Consider the following 20072-nt stretch of genomic DNA (forward strand, 5'->3'; position numbering starts at 1 on the left):
CGCTGCCAGCAGAAAAGCCACGCTCCTGCTAATTAAGATCAGCTGCAGATGATTTGGAGTGCTGCATGAAAGAGAGAGAGAGAGAGATAAAAGAAAAAGTGAACACATTCACCAGCACAATACAACGGCAAGTCTACGTCACAGGACGTAACAAGAGGAACATCTCAATGAACCAATACGGTAAATGCTCTGATGCAAATTTGGGATGGTCTCAACCACACACACCAGCAAAAACTACCCCAGACCGCCATGAGGAACAAGACGAAGGCCCAAAAAAGCACAAATGGATTTCCCTGCAGGGGTGAAGCATCAACAGAAATAGACCCGAAGGACTCACACAAGCAAAACTTTAAACATGCCAGGGCTTTCATACATATATGACCTCAAAGTCACATTCTGGGTCACTCACTGATGTGAGTTATTATGGGATAGACGGATGCCTTCATCCATTATATGACCATGAATGCAAAGGCTTAACCGAGACGTGCCAAGATTCATTGTGTGTCAAACAGCTTGTATACATACATTCATTCTATAGATATACATTTACATAGACATACATAGACATACATTCGTTCCATAGAATAGATAATGTATGAAACATCATGAGGGTGAGAATATGATGACAGAACTTCCATTTTTGGGTCATCCATTCCTTTAGGGATTTTTTAGATGAAACTTAACCAAAACCATTACCGTGCAGAGATCTAAAGGGCAGACTATTTATTTAATGCGCACACTTTAATAAAGCCAAATCAGTTTTTGTCACAAGTAAATACGTTCGTTGATTTAAGTCATAACACATAAGGCACTCTTTTTCACCAACTGCTGGCGTATTTGTGTAATATGAAGAAATGGTCACTGAACGAGTGAATGAATCATTTTGGTGAACGAACTGAAAATCAAGGAATCTCTTGAAAGAATCAAAATTTCCACCACAAAATTCCATGCAACATAAATGGATTTTTAAAAAATTAGATTTTAGTGACCCGCCCCAACCCGCCCTGCAATAAAGTGCCAATTTCTTAACCCGGCCCAACCCGACCCGCGGGTTATGAGACGACCCGCATATCACTACTATGTATATACTGTATTCTATATATAGTACCAGTCAAATGTTTGGACACATGAAAGGGGAAGTGTCCAAACTTTTGACTGGTACTGCACTATAATATACACAAAGAATATCGGCCCATATACAGATATCGGCTCTTTCTTACTCCATAATATCGGATTTTTTCAACTAGAAAAATTACATTTTAAAAGGAAATTAATGCCACCCAAAGAGTTAAATATGTAATTGAGGAAAACATTCCATACACTATCTTTATTTTTAATAAATTCAATTATCCATTTTATCTTAAACACATTATTAAGATCTGTAAAGTTTAAAACTTCAAGGCCACCAAAGTCTCTGTTATTATTTATAATATCTTTCCGTAGATAATGTATTGTTTTCTTCCAAATAAAATCATAAAGTATCTTATCTAATTCCCTGACAACTGGAACATCTGCTGACATAGATATACAGTCGTGGCCAAACGTTTTGAGAATTACATAAAAATTGGAAATTGGAAAAGTTGCTGCTTAAGTTTTTATAATAGCAATTTGCATATACTCCAGAATGTTATGAAGAGTGATCAGATGAATTGCATAGTCCTTCTTTGCCATGAAAATTAACTTAATTCCAAAAAAAACCTTTCCACTGCATTTCATTGCTGTCATTAAAGGACCTGCTGAGATCATTTCAGTAATCGTCTTGTTAACTCAGGTGAGAATGTTGACGAGCACAAGGCTGGAGATCATTATGTCAGGCTGATTGGGTTAGAATGGCAGACTTGACATGTTAAAAGGAGGGTGATGCTTGAAATCCTTGTTCTTCCATTGTTAACCATGGTGACCTGCAAAGAAACGCGTGCAGCCATCATTGCGTTGCATAAAAATGGCTTCACAGGCAAGGATATTGTGGCTACTAAGATTGCACCTAAATCAACAATTTATAGGATCATCAAGAACTTCAAGGAAAGAGGTTCAATTCTTGTAAAGAAGGCTTCAGGGCGTCCAAGAAAGTCCAGCAAGCGCCAGGATGGTCTCCTAAAGAGGATTCAGCTGCGGGATCGGAGTGCCAACAGTGCGGAGCTTGCTCAGGAATGGCAGCGGACAGGTGTGAGCGCATCTGCACGCACAGTGAGGACAAGACTTTTGGAAGATGGCCTGGTGTCAAGAAGGGCAGCAAAAGAAGCCACTTCTCTCCAAAAAAAACATCAGGGACAGATTGATCTTCTGCAGAAAGTATAGTGAATGGACTGCTGAGGACTGGGGCAAAGTCATATTCTCCGATGAAACCCCTTTCCGATTGTTTGGGGCATCTGGAAAAAGGCTTGTCCGGAGAAGAAAAGGTGAGCGCTACCATCAGTCCTGTGTCATGCCAACAGTAAAGCATCCTGACACCATTTATGTGTGGGGTTGCTTCTCATCCAAGGGAGTGGGCTCACTCACAATTCTGCCCAAAAACACAGCCATGAATAAAGAATGGTACCAAAACACCCTCCAACAGTAACTTCTTCCAACAATTCAACAACAGTCAATTATGTTCAGTCGTAAACAAACATTGCTTAATTCACTTGCCATATTGTCGATTCTAGGTGGCCATCGATCTCGTTTTCCATCAAATACCATATCAAAGTCACCACCCCAAATTACTTCAGCAGACGGGAACTTTGAATGAAGATGATTAATATGACCTTCAATATCTTGAAGTATTAACTCATTCGTTTTTTATTATTGGTGGCATATATATTTATTATAATAATTTTAATTGGTTTATATCAACAAGTAGAGCAATCCAATGACCTTGATCATCTGTTTTGTAGGGCTGGGTATTGTTCAAAATCTTTTGATCCGGTGCCAATTTCGATACCTCAGTTTCGATACCGGTTCCTAACGATACTTTTTTCGATATCATATGTTTTAAAATCCATTTCAACATCAACACAAATACATTAAACATAAAACTTTTATTTTTCACCTTAATTAAAACTAATTCTGGTAACACTTCACACTCAGGATAACATTATTAATACAACTGGTTGTGCTTTTTGGATAGGGGTGCACCATTCAGGGGCGGACTGGGACCAAAAAGTTGCCCTGGACCTTCTGGCCCAAAGCAGCCCACCACATCATAAAGCAAACGCCCCTGTTTTGATGTCATTTATTAATTTAATATTTAAGTAAACAGTTTGGGGATTTTAACCAATAGGGCAACTGATCCTCCATGGAAAAAAAAAAAAAAAAAAAAAAAGAACAGCAGCTGTTCATTTAGCGACTCCTAGTGAGCGATACATGCTCATGAAGACACAAACATTCTTCTAGAACTCACACTTTGCATTCAGTTAGCAGATCCATACGAATCATGCATGAAATAGTTTATAAACTCAAACGATAGCTTTATGTGCTTTACAGTTGAACTTGAAGTCTTTATTCATTCGAGATGTTCAATAATATATAATCTTTGGCTCGGTAATACAAGTTCATGATCCGATTAGTGAACCGATGATTCTTTTCAGTCAATCTTTTAATCTTTTGGTGGGAAGTCGTGGCCTAATGGTTAGAGAGTCGGACTCCCAATCGAAAGGTTGTGAGTTCGAGTCCCGGGCAGGAATTGTGGGTGGGGGGAGTGCATGTACAGTTCTCTCTCCACCTTCAATACCACGACTTAGGTGCCCTTGAGCAAGGCATCGAACCCCCAACTGCTCCCCGGGCGCCGCAGCATAAATGGCTGCCCACTGCTCCGGGTGTGTGCTCACAGTGTGTGTGTGTGTGTTCACTGCTCTGTGTGTGTGCATTTCGGATGGGTTAAATGCAGAGCACAAATTCTGAGTATGGGTCACCATACTTGGCTGAATGTCACTTCACTTTAAAATAATAATTTATTTTGTTTAACGAAACCAGTGTGAAAACCAGTTTTTCACAAACTGGATAGATCTGAGGTGCAGAGCTATTGTGTTTTCCGATAGTCCGATGGGCTATCGTGAATAGATGTAAAATTCCTAACTTGATTCACTTTGTTCACTCGCTTGAAGGGGTGAAACGGATCGTAGCTGATCGTTTGCACTTGTTTCTAAATCTTGCTGATTCAAGCGTTTTAAACAATTCGCGCGCAAGCAGCATTTCAGACAATGCGCGTACAGAGAATGAATTCATCTTTCGTGTATCGTAACTTCGGAATGAACACATACACACACAATTATATCAAAATAATTGTCTCTGCAAGTATTCTCGTAAACACAGTCGGTTATGTTTTAAGTGACCGTATACAGTGGTCTGTTGCTTAGAGAAATTCGCTGTACTGGATAAATCTGTCTCTCTCTCTGTTTTTTAGACGACGTGAAAGGGGGCATGTTTCAAGATACGCAATGGAGTAGACCAAACTAAACAGGGAGGGAGGGCAAAACAAATGCTGGTTGATGGTATTGCCGGCTTTGGTTGCAATACTCTTATCGCATGTTGCACTTTGCTGACTCGGCATCCACTTTTATAAAGTGTAGCCACACTTTAGACCTCTTTGGCATTGTAAAACGGAAAAGTTTTGAGAAAAAACAACTACACTTGTGTTGTGTGACTGTGAGTATCTTCAGAAATCCTCCCCGTCACGTCAAGTGGTGGTGGACAGCCAATCACAGCGAATTTAGGTCCTTACATGCACGTATGCTACAAGCTCACACAGACACAGCCGCTTGGCAAAAAAAACAAAAAAAAAAAACGGCCGCTTGGCTTTTGGAACCGAAATTTGGCCCCCGAAAGATAAATAATTTTGAGATACTCATAGTGTCGAAGTTTTTCGTTCGATACCATAAAAGGCATCGAAGTTCGGTACCCAGCCCTACTGTTTTGTGACTTAGAACTTTCCCTGAAAATCTATCCTTTAAAATGGCAACACCTGCTGTTCTATTTGAGGCACCAAAAGAGAACCAGATGTCACAACCCCACTGATTCTTCCAAAAAAAGAGCATCATCCTTGCAGGCATGAGTTTCTTGAATGAAACAAAAATCAGCTTCTTTTCCTTTACAAAACAAAAACAGAGCTTTTCTTTTTAGCATGTTTCGTAAACCCCTGGCATTAACTGAAAAAATTCTTATTGACATGAACTTGAAAGAAGAATTAAAAAAAATAAAAAATCCTTGATGGAAAAATTAAATGAACAATGAGTAAACTGGAATGTAAGTGTTGAGAGAGTATAAGGGTACTCTTCAAAATTTTCATAGGAGTCATAATTCAAATTCAAGTTTTGAGATCCTGTTTGCTTAAATTTAACGGAAAATAAAATAAAGTGAAGTCTTTTTATAGTCCCAGTATAACAAAAGAAAAATCAAGTGATGTATTTACGTAGGCATGATGTCACAAGAACATAAAACATTAACATCTTTATAATCTTAAGGTTATTTTAGAAAAAAATAAAAAAATAAAATAAAATTATGTCCAGCTTGTAAGTCTCTCTATATTTAAATTAAACAAATTATTGGTTAGTGAGGCAAACAGAATTTTCGTAGCAGACTGGAATTCTAGACCAATGACATAAAGCATGGTTTAAGGTTTGATTTCTTTACCATTCACTATTGCCTTGACTCCCACATAGAAGGCCCTCTTGCCTTCTTTATGTGCTTTGTCAATCACAGGCCAAAGGAGATTTTGTGTAGCTCTATCTTTGATCGTGAGGTCTTTCTTTGAAGTACATCTTGTTCTGTTTAAGGAAGTCATTTCCCTTTGCTCCTTTCCATGCGAGGTCTCGAGCTGTTCTGGAAGCAAATCTTATTATTACTGGCCTCGGTTTCTTTCCATTGCCGCTGTCTGCACTAGATCTTACAAGACGATGAGCAATGTCCACATTGTTCGCCACGAAGTTACGCTCTTCCTCAACAACCACCGCTTTGCAGATCTCAATCACCCGAGACTTGACATTATCATCTGTGCGTTCAGTCAGCCCCTCTAAACGCAGATTCCATCTCCGACAGTATCGATCCTGATCATTCAGTCTGTCCTCCAAATCAGAGACACGTTTCACAAACTCTTCATTTTTGTTTTTCAAATCTTCGTTTTCTTTTCGAATGTCAAATATTTCAGAATGCACAACTTCCAGTGCTTCTTTCAAGAGGTTGATGCTGGCCGAGTTTTCTTTCACCATGTCTTTTATTTCTTCGGAAGACGGTTTGATTATTTGAATGATGCTATTTTGTACCTGACTTAACGTTAAATCCTCTGATGTAACGTTATCTCCTTTTGCGAGCTTCTTCGGCGGACGTGTTTTGGACGGCGTGTTAGGGAAAGAGTCACATTCACCTCCTGTTTTTGCTTCTGCAACTGATCAAGTCATCCTTAAGTCTTTTCTCTGTCATCTTTTGAACCTCAACGTCCATTTCTTCGATAACTGACAAATCCATGGTAACTCAAGTTCTTCTGTAGAATTAAATAAACTCCAAAGCAGCTAATTTATGTCAGAATCTCAGTATCACATAAAACAAGTGTGACTTATTACTTATATCAACATTAGTAAGATATACCCGAAATGTATTTTACGCAGCCGTGCAAATGCAACTAGTCATGCCGCCATCTTGCGCGCCCCCTTCCCTAGTTGTGGTATGCCAGCTCTATCTTGCAATGGACACACGCCACAACGTTCTCTTTACGTTTGCCTGCGCCCTTAAATCAAAACACTGCTGACTCCTTGCAGTATGCCACAGATTTCATGATTCCATCCGCATTTAGTGTATCAAGGAACTCATAGGGCTCTGGCAGGATCTTGTTGACTCATTGCAACAGCACGTGAGTAAAACAAGCAGTCTTCTCGGTCTGGTTTTCTCATCACACACTCAATGAAACAGTCAGACAATATGGCCCATAAAGTCTATTCTGACCACCCGCAGTTCAGACTCACATTCTCTTTTAGGGTTTCAGTTGTAAACTATTGATTTAAAGGGATAGTTTGCCCAAAAATTTTATTTACCCTTTATTAACCCCTCTGGAGCCATTTTGGACACTTTTTATGATGAATGGATGCACTTTATTGGACTTATTTTATACTACTGAAAAATAACACCCAAGCTTGGAAGAGCCAGGACATTTTTATAGGGGAAATCATGGGGTAATTTAATTTCCATTTTTGGGTGAACTAGCCTATCCCTTTAACGTCCTACTCAAGGGCTGTAAAGCACTACCACAATCTGCATCCAGGACCAAAATAGTTTTCACATTCAAAAGAGAGGCAAATCCTAGCTTGTTTTCATGTCTGGTTCTGTCTTAAAATCCTGATTTCTTCCATTCTGACATAGGAAGAAATTCATGGGATACAGGATAAAATTTGACTAGTTGTGTTTTAGAAATGAGGCCTAAGGACTAGCCAAGGAATAAAACACACTGTCACATGTGAACGGACAGAACCGATTCAAGCAGTAGCCATGTGATCCAAACATGACAGGAATAAAGGAGGAATTCTCCTTTAATGAAAAAGAGTCCAACAAGTTCTTCAGCCACACCAGAGATCTCACTCATAGATGATCATGCTGTGTGCTGCTATAGGACAAATTTCTTTGTGTACAGTTCTTCTGTATAAAGGCTGAAGTTTCATTCAAGCTGTTATGCTGCCTAAAATTAAAGGAAAAAGCAGGTAATCTACATGCAACATCTCAAATATCAAAATTAGCTCTATGGACTTTGTTCACACTCAAATTACTAGTCTTGTGATGAATAATTAATCCATGCAAGTAAATCCAGAGGGGGGAAAAAAAGTGTTTTTCAGTCAGTCAAATTCTGAAAGTGTACTTCCTCTCTGTTTGTTTGTTTGCAGAGCATCCTGAACGCTCCAGCTAGAGATGGTGTGGAGGTGTGCTAAAAGTCAAGCCCAGCCTTCTAGTCAATATCATGTTTCACCCACAAATCCATCACCAAAAGTAGGTTCACGCAATCCTGAATTATCACTAAACGACAATTTTGGAGAAAAAAAACTAGCCGGTCGTGAAGTTAACGTTTATGTATTCAATGTATTGTATCTGTATAATGCTTTACTTGTGTCTGTGCATTTCTTGTAAAATGTGTACAAGGAAGATGGATTATTTGGTTATAAACAAATCAATCTGTTTACAGATCCATACACCCATTCGTCCCTCCATCTATCCATCCCCCAATCCATTAATCTGTCCGCCCCTCTATTCATCTATAACTCTATGTGTCTGTATATATATCGCCTCTGTATATCTTCCATAAAGGGCCACTTTCAGGTGTTCAGCTCTGAAACACCTACCTGAAAGTTTCTAAACAGCCTGATTAGACAGTTCACAAGATAAAATAGATAAATAAAATGATGTGCGTTTAATTAGTGCTGGAGTGAAGCTCCATGAGCAGGATCCTCCACCCATGATCTACTGAAACGCACACATTTGACTATTTCTACCAAGCTGAGAGAGGACAGACACAAGAAGGTGTTTCTTCAAACAGACAGACTACAGCTGTAAATGTCTGGCCACGGAACATCTTCACTGCTTAAAACCATGGTTTTCTGTACAAAATATTAAGGTAATGCCATATTTTGTTTATTGTGGCATTGATTGTTTATACTAGTACAATGAACATACCATAGCACTATGATTGAGTACCACCGCAGTACTATCTGATACCATCATTATACCACCGACAGTACATTTTTTGTTTCTAAGCGTAACTATTCAAGTCAAATAACTTATATTAGAAAATAGACAGTAACGTTAATTGTCATAACAATGACACAGAGAGTGAGGATTAGACCGAAACAGGAGCTCGAGTAGATCTATTTGTCTTTTTAACGTTCAGAGAACACATCTGTTCAAAACACACTGCCCAAACAAAGCTATAAATCAGCTTACAGAAGAGTTTGACTTCAACAAAGCGCCAGAGACTAAACACTCACCCATTCTGCTGACGCTCCCGGCCGCCTCTGTAACCGAGCTCTCGCCGATCGACACTGCCTTTCTCCGACTCACGGCGTACGTCACATTTCTTGCGTAGTCTCCCTTGACAACCACTGCAGCTACGGCGGTGGCGTATCTTTGGTGAATAGCGTCCGCACAAATCTCGCGATAATTAATGCAAGCCACAAGTGTGGGGGGATTTGTATTCAAAAACGGGTAGGTGTTTTTAAACAAGTTTTCGGAAGATTTGGCGAGCTTTATTTTTTAAGTGAATTAAAAAAAATTGTAAAGTAAAGTAAGATAAATAAAAACAAACAATAGAATTCTAATTGAAACAATAAACAACACGTTGATAATGAAGAACGTTTCAATAAATACCAAAATATTAGTAAATACAAGTATATACATTAAAAATAATGTACAATTAAAAGATACGATATATACAAGAGGCTGTTCCATAGTTGAATGGCCTCTGTTTCTTTATCTTTTATTTCTAATAATGTGAAAATGCTGTAAATTCCGTTCTTTATTTATGGACCGGCTGAAAACACACATTTGTCTCCCATTCCGTTGATTTTATTGCCTTGATTATTTTCTGCAATGGAGGAAGCATTGAGAAGAGAGAAACAATGCTGCCACTTACTGGCTATAGAGTATAGCACCTTGACACCTTGTTAACAGTGTTGGGTAGATTAGTTACGAATTATAGTACTTTACTGATTACAAATTGCATGACTAAAACTGTAGTTAGAAACATCATCTGGATTGCACATATTTAGTAATATAGTTTTTGATCACTTTTAGATTACTTTTCATCTAAATCGTTTATCAAATAAACTTTGGTATGGGATTGTTTATGGAATCCAGATTACATCATGATTACTACAAAGCACGGTTTCTAAATATGAAAAACTAAACACTATAGTTCTATTAAATTAAACATTATACATTCTAATATATACAAATGTACTTTTAATGCCAGCCAACATCAGTTAATGCTGCACCATGGTGTATTGTTGCATAATGGTTCATTCTGAACAAACCCCTGCCTAACTAATAAACACTAGGATGCTAAAATATAACAAAATCATTCTAAATGAAATCAAAATTCAATAAGAATTCCCTTAAGTTCAGTTATGTGTTGCTACAAAGTTCGTTGCAAGTATTTCACATTAAAATGGGACCAGTGTAGTCTTCTTGGCCCAATTTATATTTTATGACAGCTTTCAAAGATCGTTGAAGTTTATTGCACGTTTACATTTTTGCTTATATTGTATCCTGGAAAAGAAAGATTTAACACAAGAAGCTAAACAAGTTCATTTATTGCTTTATAGGTACAAGATCCAGATATTCAGACCTAAATCATATAGAAAACAAGGCACTGGTGAATTATACATGCATAGATAATTACACAAATATTGTGTTGATCTCAAGCTTCTCCAACATTTCTGCTCAGTGCTTTGGCCAGCTCGGTCTCTCTTCAAAACCACTGCACAGAAAGAAAAAAAAAACAGCGATATTAAATATCATGACTCATTGTGGTTTTTATTGACCGAACTTTAATTCAGTGACTAAATCAAATAAATCCAATGCACTTGCTTTGCTTTAAAATGATTCTCAGCTCCTGCTTGTGTCATGAGATCACCGACGTTCTTCTCCAGGTCATCTATACGTGTTCCCATCTCATCCAGTTCAGGCATTAAGGAAAACCCTCAGTTCTTTGTGTAGCAGAGAGGTCTCCAACCTGCTTCTGGAGAGCTAGCGTCCTGCAGATTTCAGCTCCAACCCCAATCCAACACACCTGAACCAGCTAATGCTATGCGTTTCTATCACCACTATCAATGCCAAATGAATCTGCTGTGGTCAGGTGGTACAAGTAGGAGCTCTCAGAAAAGTCCCATCTTTTTACACGTTGAAACCTCGAAACTGCAGTAATATCGACAGGGCATGACCACACCTTTAGCTCCAACCCTGCTTCAACACACATAGTTCTCAAATAATCCTGAAGGACTTGATTAGCTGGATCAGGTGTGTTTAATTAGGGTTAAAGCTAAGCTCTGCAGGGCTGTGGTCCTCCAGGAACTGAGTTTGACACCCATGAAATCAATGGTTTCACACACAGAATAAAATCTGCACAATCATAAATCTGACACACAAACGAACAGTCACCACTGATAAGCTACTACTAAATATTGTAGAAATTTAATTTTCTGTAAAGTTGTTTTGCAATTATTTGTATCGTAAAAAAAAAAGAAAAGTGTAGTGTTTTAGAACAGAACAGACTTTGAGGACTTTTGAAACTTACAATCAAGATCAATAAAACTAAATGTCTAATGTTAGAATGACTCAAGCACTGTTCAAAAGTGTGGGGTTGGTGTGATTTTTAAGGTTTTTAGCTGCATTTGGTCTAAAGTACAGTACAAAACAGTAATTGTGAAATATAACAATTTTAAAGAATTTCCCTTGTAATATATTTTAAAATGTGATTTTATTCCTGTGATGCAAAGCTTAATTTTCAGAAATCATTCTGATTTGCTGAACATTTCTGATTATTATTTCTTATTTTTAAAACAGTTGTGCTGCTTAATATTTTCGTGGAAACCATTATACATTTTAATTGTCTTTAAAAGTAGAAATTTCTACTAACAAGTGCTGTGGTGACACCATGATTATAAGAATGGTACTGAGTGATTTTCATATTTACATGGTACTCAAAGGTACGTAAAGAATACCATGGCATTTGCTCACAAGTGTGTGATGACGCCATTGTAATGTGTCTGAAAAATGATGTTACTGTTGTAGCAATTCAAACACATTTGAATTTAAATTTTATGCTAGTGCTATAGTAAAAAATCTATTTATTTAAGCATGCCGAGCTTCTACAATTTGAGATTTTGCATCTGAAAAGATATTTTTGGAGATGATTTGCTTAGATAAGTTCTGAAACCTGCTCTGGAGTTGTTGCATTGTCGTCTCCATCTGTTTGAAGAAATGAATTGAGCAGATTTGTCAAACTTTAAAGCAGTAGGCTATCCCACAAATGCATTAATACAATCTATCATCACTGTCGAATTAAAAAGCTCACCTACCATTGCAGTCAGCTCTTTAGCTGCTTTTGACTCGGATCCTGCCATAAGTTTTGTTTGGGTTGGTTTATGTTGGGTTAGTTGATAGTTATCAGCTCTAGGCAACGTTAAAACAGCACGTGTGCTTCAATCTCTGATATATTTGATCATATCTATACATCAGAATAAAAGGATTCTGTAACTTTTCCACTCTGTTTCATTGTTTACTCATAAAAACTTCCTCTTTCGTGTGTAGAGGGCATCCATGTGTCCACATTTAACCCTTTAGTAACTTAGCTAAAGGATATTAATGTGATTTCCAGTGCACTGGAGGATAAATCTTTCGAATTACAGATTGCTAATAATAGCTATTTCATTTTGATACCATGCATTATGTTACATGAGGTTTGCATGTAACTTCATCTGGATTTCGAGGGGATTAAACGACACTAAAATAATGTCACACATATGAAGCATTTTGAGGTCAGTCTGAGTCTATTATGTAAATTTAAATGTGATCCCACATTCAAAAATGCCTAAATACAGGGGTTTATCGATGACAAATGGTTGAATATTTAGTTTTCTTTCAAACTCGCGTCAAGGAACGCGACTGGCGACGGGACCGCGCGTCTCATGAATATGTAATGAGCACATTGTGACGTATGCAACACGGAAGTACTGTTTTGAGCTGTAACAGTAGCAGAGAGGATCACAGTGGCTTTAAAATGTTTTACAGCACTCTGCTTTTCTTTGCACGGAGAAGATACACGTCATCTTATATGGACCCACGCTGAGGATCTGTTCCCATCGATTTAGCAAGTACTTCTTCGCTGGAAATAGGAATCTCTTGAATGAATTAGATCTATTGAACAGTGGATGTTGACAGGGACAATGAAAGTACACTTACTGCTGTTTTTCCGAGTATTAAATATCCAGTAATCGTCATGAAATTTTATGGTATAAACAGAACAGAGAAATCGTAATTATTTATGTTTCGTCACATTAGTGGGCTAGTCATTGCATTGAGTTGATTTTAATTGTAAGAGACAGCAGCTGCATCTCTCAGAGATGGATGAAGTGGTTATGGATCAGATCATGTCTGTTGTTTATCAAGCGGTGTCTTGGATCGCATCTGTTGCCATCATATTTGGAGGGGTGGTGCCATACATCCCTCAGTACAGGGACATCCGCAGGACCCAGAATGCAGAGGGGTTCTCCACATATGTGTGTCTGGTGCTGCTGGTGGCCAACATACTGAGAATACTCTTTAGGTGAGTTATTATATCTCATCCTTCATGTCTGCAGACACAATATCTGACTGCAGGACAGCTACATGAGGAAACGCATGGCACGTCATCCACTGATCTGCCATAATCCACTTTAATGTGTATTTATAAAGAGGCATTTATAAGAGAGGAGTCTTTAAAACATGTCATACTGGATCGTGTGTGTGTGTGTGTGTGTGTCTGTGTGTGTGATATATCTTCAGTGTTTCTTCTTCTTCATATGTCTTCAAACTCTTCATATCACGTTTAAGTTTCTGTAATGATTTAGGTTTCCACAGTAATAGAAAACTTGAGAATCTTTAAATTGACATTTACAGGCCTGAAAAATGGAATAATCTAAATATATAATATATATTAATATAAAAATAATTAATTAAATGTAAAATATAATATTTCACTGGGAACTTTGAACAGTTGTTCCATTTAGCCATATATTTACATAAATGTAAATACACACACACATATATATATATATATATATAATTTATTTATTTACCTGAAAGATATTCAATTTAATGAATGATACCTAAATTCTTTGGATTAATCAAATATCTTTCAGATATTACATACATAACTAAAAATGCAGTGGCTAAATGGGAGAACTGCTCAAAGTTTATAATAATAATAGTAATAATAATAATAGTAATAAAAATTAAGTATATAGATTTCAAGGCCTGGTGGTGTCAAATGGAAATCTCTGTAAAATGATTGTTTACAGTCATACCACAATTTTAGTTCGAAGCTTACTGATTTGCATTATTATTTTTCAGGTTTGGACGTTACTTTGAGAATCCGCTGCTTTGGCAGAGTATAATCATGATCATGACGATGTTAATCATGCTGAACCTGTGCACCAGCGTCCGCATGGCCACTGAACTCAGCACCAAACGCCGCTCCTTCTCAGGTGCCAAACTCTATGACTGCCTCTTTGTCCTCCTCAGTGTGTGTGTGTGTGTGTGTGTGTGTGTGTGTGTGTGGAGCAGCACACGGATGTTGTTTCAGCACTCACAGCTGTTTTTTTATTCCCACATCAATGAATCTATTATGGGTTTCTTTAATTTTTTTTTGTGTGTCTTTCTTTAAAAGTTTTATGAAATTCTCTTCTCAGTCCGTTGGTTTAACGCCTATTGAATTCAGTCACATGATCAGGGTCTTTCTTTGAGGTTGCCTCTGAGGAGGATGAACTTTGATCGGCTGGCTGCTTGGTCAACATCAGTCTCAGGTTTATTTATACTGGGGGTGTGTGACAAACTTAACAAAAGACGGATTTGTTCCCTCAAGCCGAGTCAGAGCACTGAACTTTGGCTTGGAATGTAATATGTATGTATTAAGTGCTGCGTTTAGTATGTCACGGTTTTAATTTTTTCAAACTAAGTATACATACTGCTGAAGTACTATGCTTATTTGGAAGCACTCCTTGGACACATTTGTCAAGGCTCATAGTCTCCCACTCTTCTGTTTGCACAGGACATCCTGTTTGAACGGTTTTTATCCTTTGGTGTGAAGTCATAGCCATGTCTGTCTTTATGGGTCGACTGTTGTCTTTAGATCTTGTCACTGATGTAAAGACAACAGTGTGACAGCCAGAGGACACACACTCTCCAGCTTCTCCACAGATGGAGCATGTTTAAAAGTAGCAGATGAATCAAGAAACAGCTGTAAAATGAAGCCAATCAAGATACAACCCAACACTGAAGTTCAAGTCTTAAAGTTGTCATGTTCTCATTTTGAACTGACCTCTGAATTGACAGACGTCTTTCATAGTTGCCAAGGCTGCATTTATTTGACCCCCAAAAATACCGTAAAAACAAAAATATTGTGAAATATTATTTGAGTTTAGGAGAACTGTTTTCTTTTTGGATATATTGTAAAATGTAATTTATTCCTTTGATGCAAAGCTGAATTTTCACATGATCCAAGAAACATTGTCATCAGTTAAAAACAGCTTTGCTTAATATTTTTGAGGGAAACGTCTCATTCAGAAGTCGGAGTATGATTTATAATAAAACTGGTCATAAAAAATCAGCTGAGCGACATCAGAAGGACCATGCAAAATTGCATTTGTAAATGTTGAAATAGAAAAGTTATTTAAAATTGTAGTAATATTTTACAACATTACTTATTTTACTGTAACGGATAAAAGCAGCCTTGGTAAATATAAGACACTTCTTTCAATAAAATGTTAAATAATAAATATGATTTGATTTCAAACGTATGACTTGTAGTGCATCTGGATCATAATATTTCAACCCAGACTCCAGTGAAAAATGACAATGTTTTGCTTAAGAAAAATGAAACTAATTATCATGAAAATAATGATACAATATCTCACATCACAATGGTCTTAATAATATGTTATTGTCTTTTTCTTGTTCTTTATAAAAAGAGGTCCTTAACTGTTGGTTTTAGGTTGAAAAATGACTTGTTTCATCCCTTCAGGACTTTTTGTGTCCTCGAGAAGATGGAGCGATGCAATCTATTTTCTCTCTCTCTCTCTCTCTCTCTCTCCCAGTTCTTATTTTGTGTGTATTTGTCTTATTTGTCTGAAGCAACAGACAGTAAGGATGAAGAAATCAAAGTTCCTAAGAGGCTCTTTCTGGGTATGTACTGATGTGTTGCCCACAAAACACCAGTCTGGTATTATAGATGTTTTCCCCTTCCCATCATCCTCCACTCATTTCCTCCCAGTATGACCTGGACAGAACCGTATGCTCCTCTAATCCACTCATTAACCTCCATTAACCCTGAAGTTTCACTTGCATGTATCTAAAACACACATAAGTGTATAAGAATGAATGCATGTTTTGTTAGTGATAGAGGCAGTTTTGCATGTATTCTGTTGAGTTGGATGCTGAAATTGCAGTGTTGCATGCAAACAGATGAACATGAATTGCTTTTTAATTGATATCAGTTTGTGTATGGCTCACTTGAACTATTCAGACAAAGCATTTTTGAAATAAGGTGTCAGGTTTCATGGTTTTAACAGCTTATTTAACTGATTGTCATATCGCTGCTTTGTGATTTAACTCTGTAACACTCAGAAGAGCGTCTCGTGGCTTTGGCTACTTGGCTGATAACATTTGCATTGTCACGTGACACAGGCATGATTTCACTGAAGCTCTTGGCACCCTTAGTTTCTGTTGCTCTACATGAACAGCAGGTGGCGATAGTGGTTTATTCCTGGGATCTGATCTTGTACAGTCGGATTGATGCACTCTTTTGCTTTCTGGTGACTTTTTGCACATGTGCACTGATTTTATTTTTACTGGCATCTATGCCCTCCATCTGGGAGTGTTTGCTGGGTTTGGTGTGGGTTTTGAAGAAAGAATCATATTATTGTCTGTAAACGTTGCTGATTCTTTTATTGCTAATTTCTGTTGATCAGTTTCATGTTAAGTCAGTTTAGTATTGTTACAAATTGAATGAAATCACTCTTTGAAATATGACAGTATATTTGAATGTATAAAATTTTGGGTTTTAGACCATTAGTTTTCATCCTTTTTGACTATGGAATATAATCAAAAGCTGCTTATTTTTAATTTTTTGTCAGAAACCTGAAATAATATATATATCATTGTGTGTATATATATATATATATATATATATATATATATATATATATATATATATATATATATATATATATAATATAAATTTAATTTATTTTTTTTATTTAATTTAAATTTAATATATATATATTTAATTAGTTAAGCATGATTTGTTTTGTGATTCCAAATTTAAAACAAATATTTTTTTAAGTACTTTTTAGCATTTTAGTCCAGATTATATATTAGAATTTATGAATTTAAATGCTTTTAAAGAGTTAGTTCACCCAAAAATGAAAACTCAGCCATTATTTACTCACCCTGGTGTTGTTTCAATGCTGTGTGCCCTTCTCTCTTTAAAGGAGAAATGATGATAGATCCTGATCGTGTTTATCCATATAACAGCATGTTGTTGAGTTAATTACTTAATTTTCATTTATGGGTGAACTGTCCCTTTAAGTCATTCAGCTTCCTGAAGGAGAACCACTGGTTTAGACTTTAAACTAGTTTAGTCTCTTAAGACTTGGTGGTGTGGTGTTTAAAGATCTGGGCCGGTATTCATAAAGATTTTAAGAATCCTCTCAGAAAACTCTTAATTTAGCTTAAAAACTTTTACGTAGGAGTCTTAGCTTAAGAGCGATTCGGGACCGATCTGAGAGCAACTCTGAGTAAGGAAAAGACAAAAACTTTCATCTTAGTGAGGAGGCGGGGTTGACCCCGTTGCTATGTATGACACAATCTTTTGAAGACTGTGATTGGTTGGTTGTCCAAGCACTTTGAATTTACATGCATTTGACAGTTCTCTCTCTCTCACACACACACACACACACACACACACATTATATGTGTGTATATAAATCCTTTTTTTATTTACCATGCTTTTAATTTCCTATAAGGTATTTGATTGGCTTAGAATGATAAAAATTGTTCCACTCTTTCCAATTACAGTGATTGCTGTCCTATTTAAGTAGCGGTTTGAATGTTGGTTTTAATGTATCAAACATGGAATCAAAACCAAGATGGGTGAGAAAGGCAAACTGGACAGAGCAGAGGAACAGTGTTTACTGTTAGCCCAGTTAGTGGATGAACACAATAAGATGTTCTGAAAGTGCTGTAATTGTTTGTGTGATCACTCTGCTTACAGAAGGTTCTGACAGACCCAAATCATCACTATTGCATTGTTGCATTTTCCCAGTTGCCAAATATCGTAATGTAGTGATTACTTTAATTTCTGGCGCTATGGCATTTCTGCGCTGTGTCGGAGATGTTAGCACGTTTCTAATAAGATCAGTCACAAACATGATCCCTGCACTTATTAACTCACAGTAATCCATTGTCTGCAACACATTTCTTCTGCCTCTTCGTCTTTCTGCCATTTTCTTCTCTGCTAAAGAAACTCTTAAGTTTCTGTGCTCCTAACAAGACTCTTTTAAGGGTTAAGATGCTTTCTGAATTACTTTTTTCTTTACTAGGATTGTTTCTTTAATTTTAAGAGTAAACACCCACATTTCTAAGAATTTTCTTAGAATTTTGTCACTAAGAGCTACTTTTTGCATTAAGATTCTTTATGAATACGGGCCCTGAATCCTGTGAGGGGCGATCCCTTTAAGACACTGAACCTCAGGTTACTCCAGCAGGGATTTCCCTGTAATGAGTGTACTGCAGATCAGTACTAAATCTATTTTATTAATTTTTTTAATTTCAGTATTTTAATTAGTTCTTATTTTATTTCAGTTTGTTTGCCAAGCAACTTTTCCATTCATTGTTTTTGGCTCTCTCTCTCTCTCTCCGTCCCGTGGCCCCTCACGCTCCTCATTAGAAGTGTGTTCAGATCTCAGGCTGAGAGGTGTTTGCTAATTGCTGCTTTGCTCGTAAGCGCATTGATCCAGTGGAAACGAATAATGAAGGTGTGCTCTGATCCATCCAGAGGTCAAAGTTCAAGCAGGAACGGGCAGTTTGCTTGTTGAGAGCAGGCCTGATATGATATCCGAGCACTCGATAAGTCAGAGTTTTTATCGCAGTGCTGTCAGTGCTTTCAGATCGCAATTTCTCGGTCCATATCTGTAAACATGGTGCTGTCCGTCGTTCAGGCTTGAAGCAGGTGGTGCTGACTGCCTGTAATCCAGTCTGTTTTTTTTAAGTGGGGTTTTTCGTGAACGTGCTGTAATGGACGTAAATGGTTCCCTGCTTCTCCCTGTTCCGGTGGATGGCAGCAGGCTCCGGCTCTCTGGCGAACGGCGCCGACTCCTCCGCTCCCTCACGGACTGCAGCCGCCCCTCCACATCACGGGCGGCCGGCAGTGAGCTCACCCGTCCCCGGCAACTCGCTCCAGCCCACTGCCTCGAGCGTCCATGGCGGCACACTCCCTCGTCTGCTCGATGGCACCGCCGATTCACCACAGCGGCGAGGGATCTTCAGCAATGCGTCCCTCCTTCTCCCGGGCTTCGGCACCACTGTAATGATAAAACCTTCGTAATCTTCGAGAAGAAGGAGGCGGGAACCGGTGGACAATCAAATGAAACTTTAATAATCAAAATAAACACAAAACAGCGCAACAGCCCCTCACGGAAGACTGATGCGCACAAATAAAAAGCAAAACACAAACTAAAACCCAGGCCTGGTCCTCTCTCGTCCATCACTGTCGTCGCTCCGGTTTTATATCCCTCCATCTCCTCCGTGGGACTCAAGACCGGCGAGTGTCGCAGGTGTCGCCCATCTCCAACCACTCCACCGGCCTCGCTCCTGTTCCCACGTCCCCCGGCCCCGCCCCACTCGTCACACACTTATTTTACTAAAAGCCTTATTTTGTTTATATAAATTAGAGAGAGATTTATTTGATTTGGGGGTATGTTTTAAAATTTCAAGTTCGTTTTGTTATATACATTTACACTTTATTAAAATTTTGTCATTTAGCAGAGGCTTTCTTCCAAAGTGACTTACAAATGAGGAAACAGAAGCAATCAAAACCAACAACAGAGCAATGATATGCTAGTGCTATATTAGTATACTGTTATAGTGTTATATTTCAGTTTCACAAATAAATGTGGAGCATTTTGTCCAAGCAATAATAAAAAGGACGCATTTAATATATAATTTGTCTTAAATCGTGAATCGAATCATGAAATCAAAATCGTGAATTGACTGAATCCTTACATATATATATATATATATATATATATATATATATATATATATATATATATATATATATATATATATATATATATATATATATATAT

The 20072-nt window shown here is 37.6% G+C and overlaps 3 protein-coding genes across 6 annotated transcripts in view; 1 reads left to right on the top strand and 2 right to left on the bottom strand.

Moving 5' to 3' along the window:
- The window catches only part of LOC132104492 (septin-7-like), a 393004-nt gene that overhangs the window by 55777 nt on the left and 317155 nt on the right, over nucleotides 1-20072 (bottom strand). For 2 of the 3 annotated variants that reach the window (XM_059509993.1, XM_059509992.1), the window contains exon 1: nucleotides 8926-9125. The exons of the other annotated variant lie outside the window; for it this stretch is intronic. In XM_059509993.1, the coding sequence (XP_059365976.1) occupies nucleotides 8926-8940 (15 nt within the window). In that variant the 5' untranslated portion in view covers nucleotides 8941-9125. Of the gene's footprint in view, nucleotides 1-8925; nucleotides 9126-20072 lie in introns of those variants that run through there. 3 annotated transcript variants of the gene reach the window in all.
- On the bottom strand, nucleotides 10245-12437 carry LOC132104497 (heat shock factor-binding protein 1). Its single transcript, XM_059510008.1, has 3 exons — nucleotides 12027-12437; nucleotides 11850-11916; nucleotides 10245-10627 (listed from the first exon to the last, which is right to left on the bottom strand). Exons 1-3 carry the CDS (start codon nucleotides 12069-12071, stop codon nucleotides 10509-10511), a joined length of 231 nt encoding a protein of 76 aa, XP_059365991.1. The 5' UTR covers nucleotides 12072-12437; the 3' UTR covers nucleotides 10245-10508.
- LOC132104495 (solute carrier family 66 member 2-like) overlaps nucleotides 12618-20072 on the top strand; it is a 43521-nt gene continuing 36066 nt past the window's right edge. The window contains exons 1-3 of one of the 2 annotated variants that reach the window (XM_059510001.1): nucleotides 12618-13273; nucleotides 14059-14192; nucleotides 15838-15888. In XM_059510001.1, coding sequence (XP_059365984.1) covers nucleotides 13071-13273; nucleotides 14059-14192; nucleotides 15838-15888 — 388 coding nt within the window. In that variant the 5' untranslated portion in view covers nucleotides 12618-13070. The remainder of the gene's footprint in view (nucleotides 13274-14058; nucleotides 14193-15837; nucleotides 15889-20072) is intronic. The other variant, XM_059510003.1, reaches the window with a different exon arrangement.

This window comes from Carassius carassius, chromosome 25, assembly GCF_963082965.1.
Source record: "Carassius carassius chromosome 25, fCarCar2.1, whole genome shotgun sequence".
Taxonomy (NCBI): domain Eukaryota; kingdom Metazoa; phylum Chordata; class Actinopteri; order Cypriniformes; family Cyprinidae; genus Carassius; species Carassius carassius.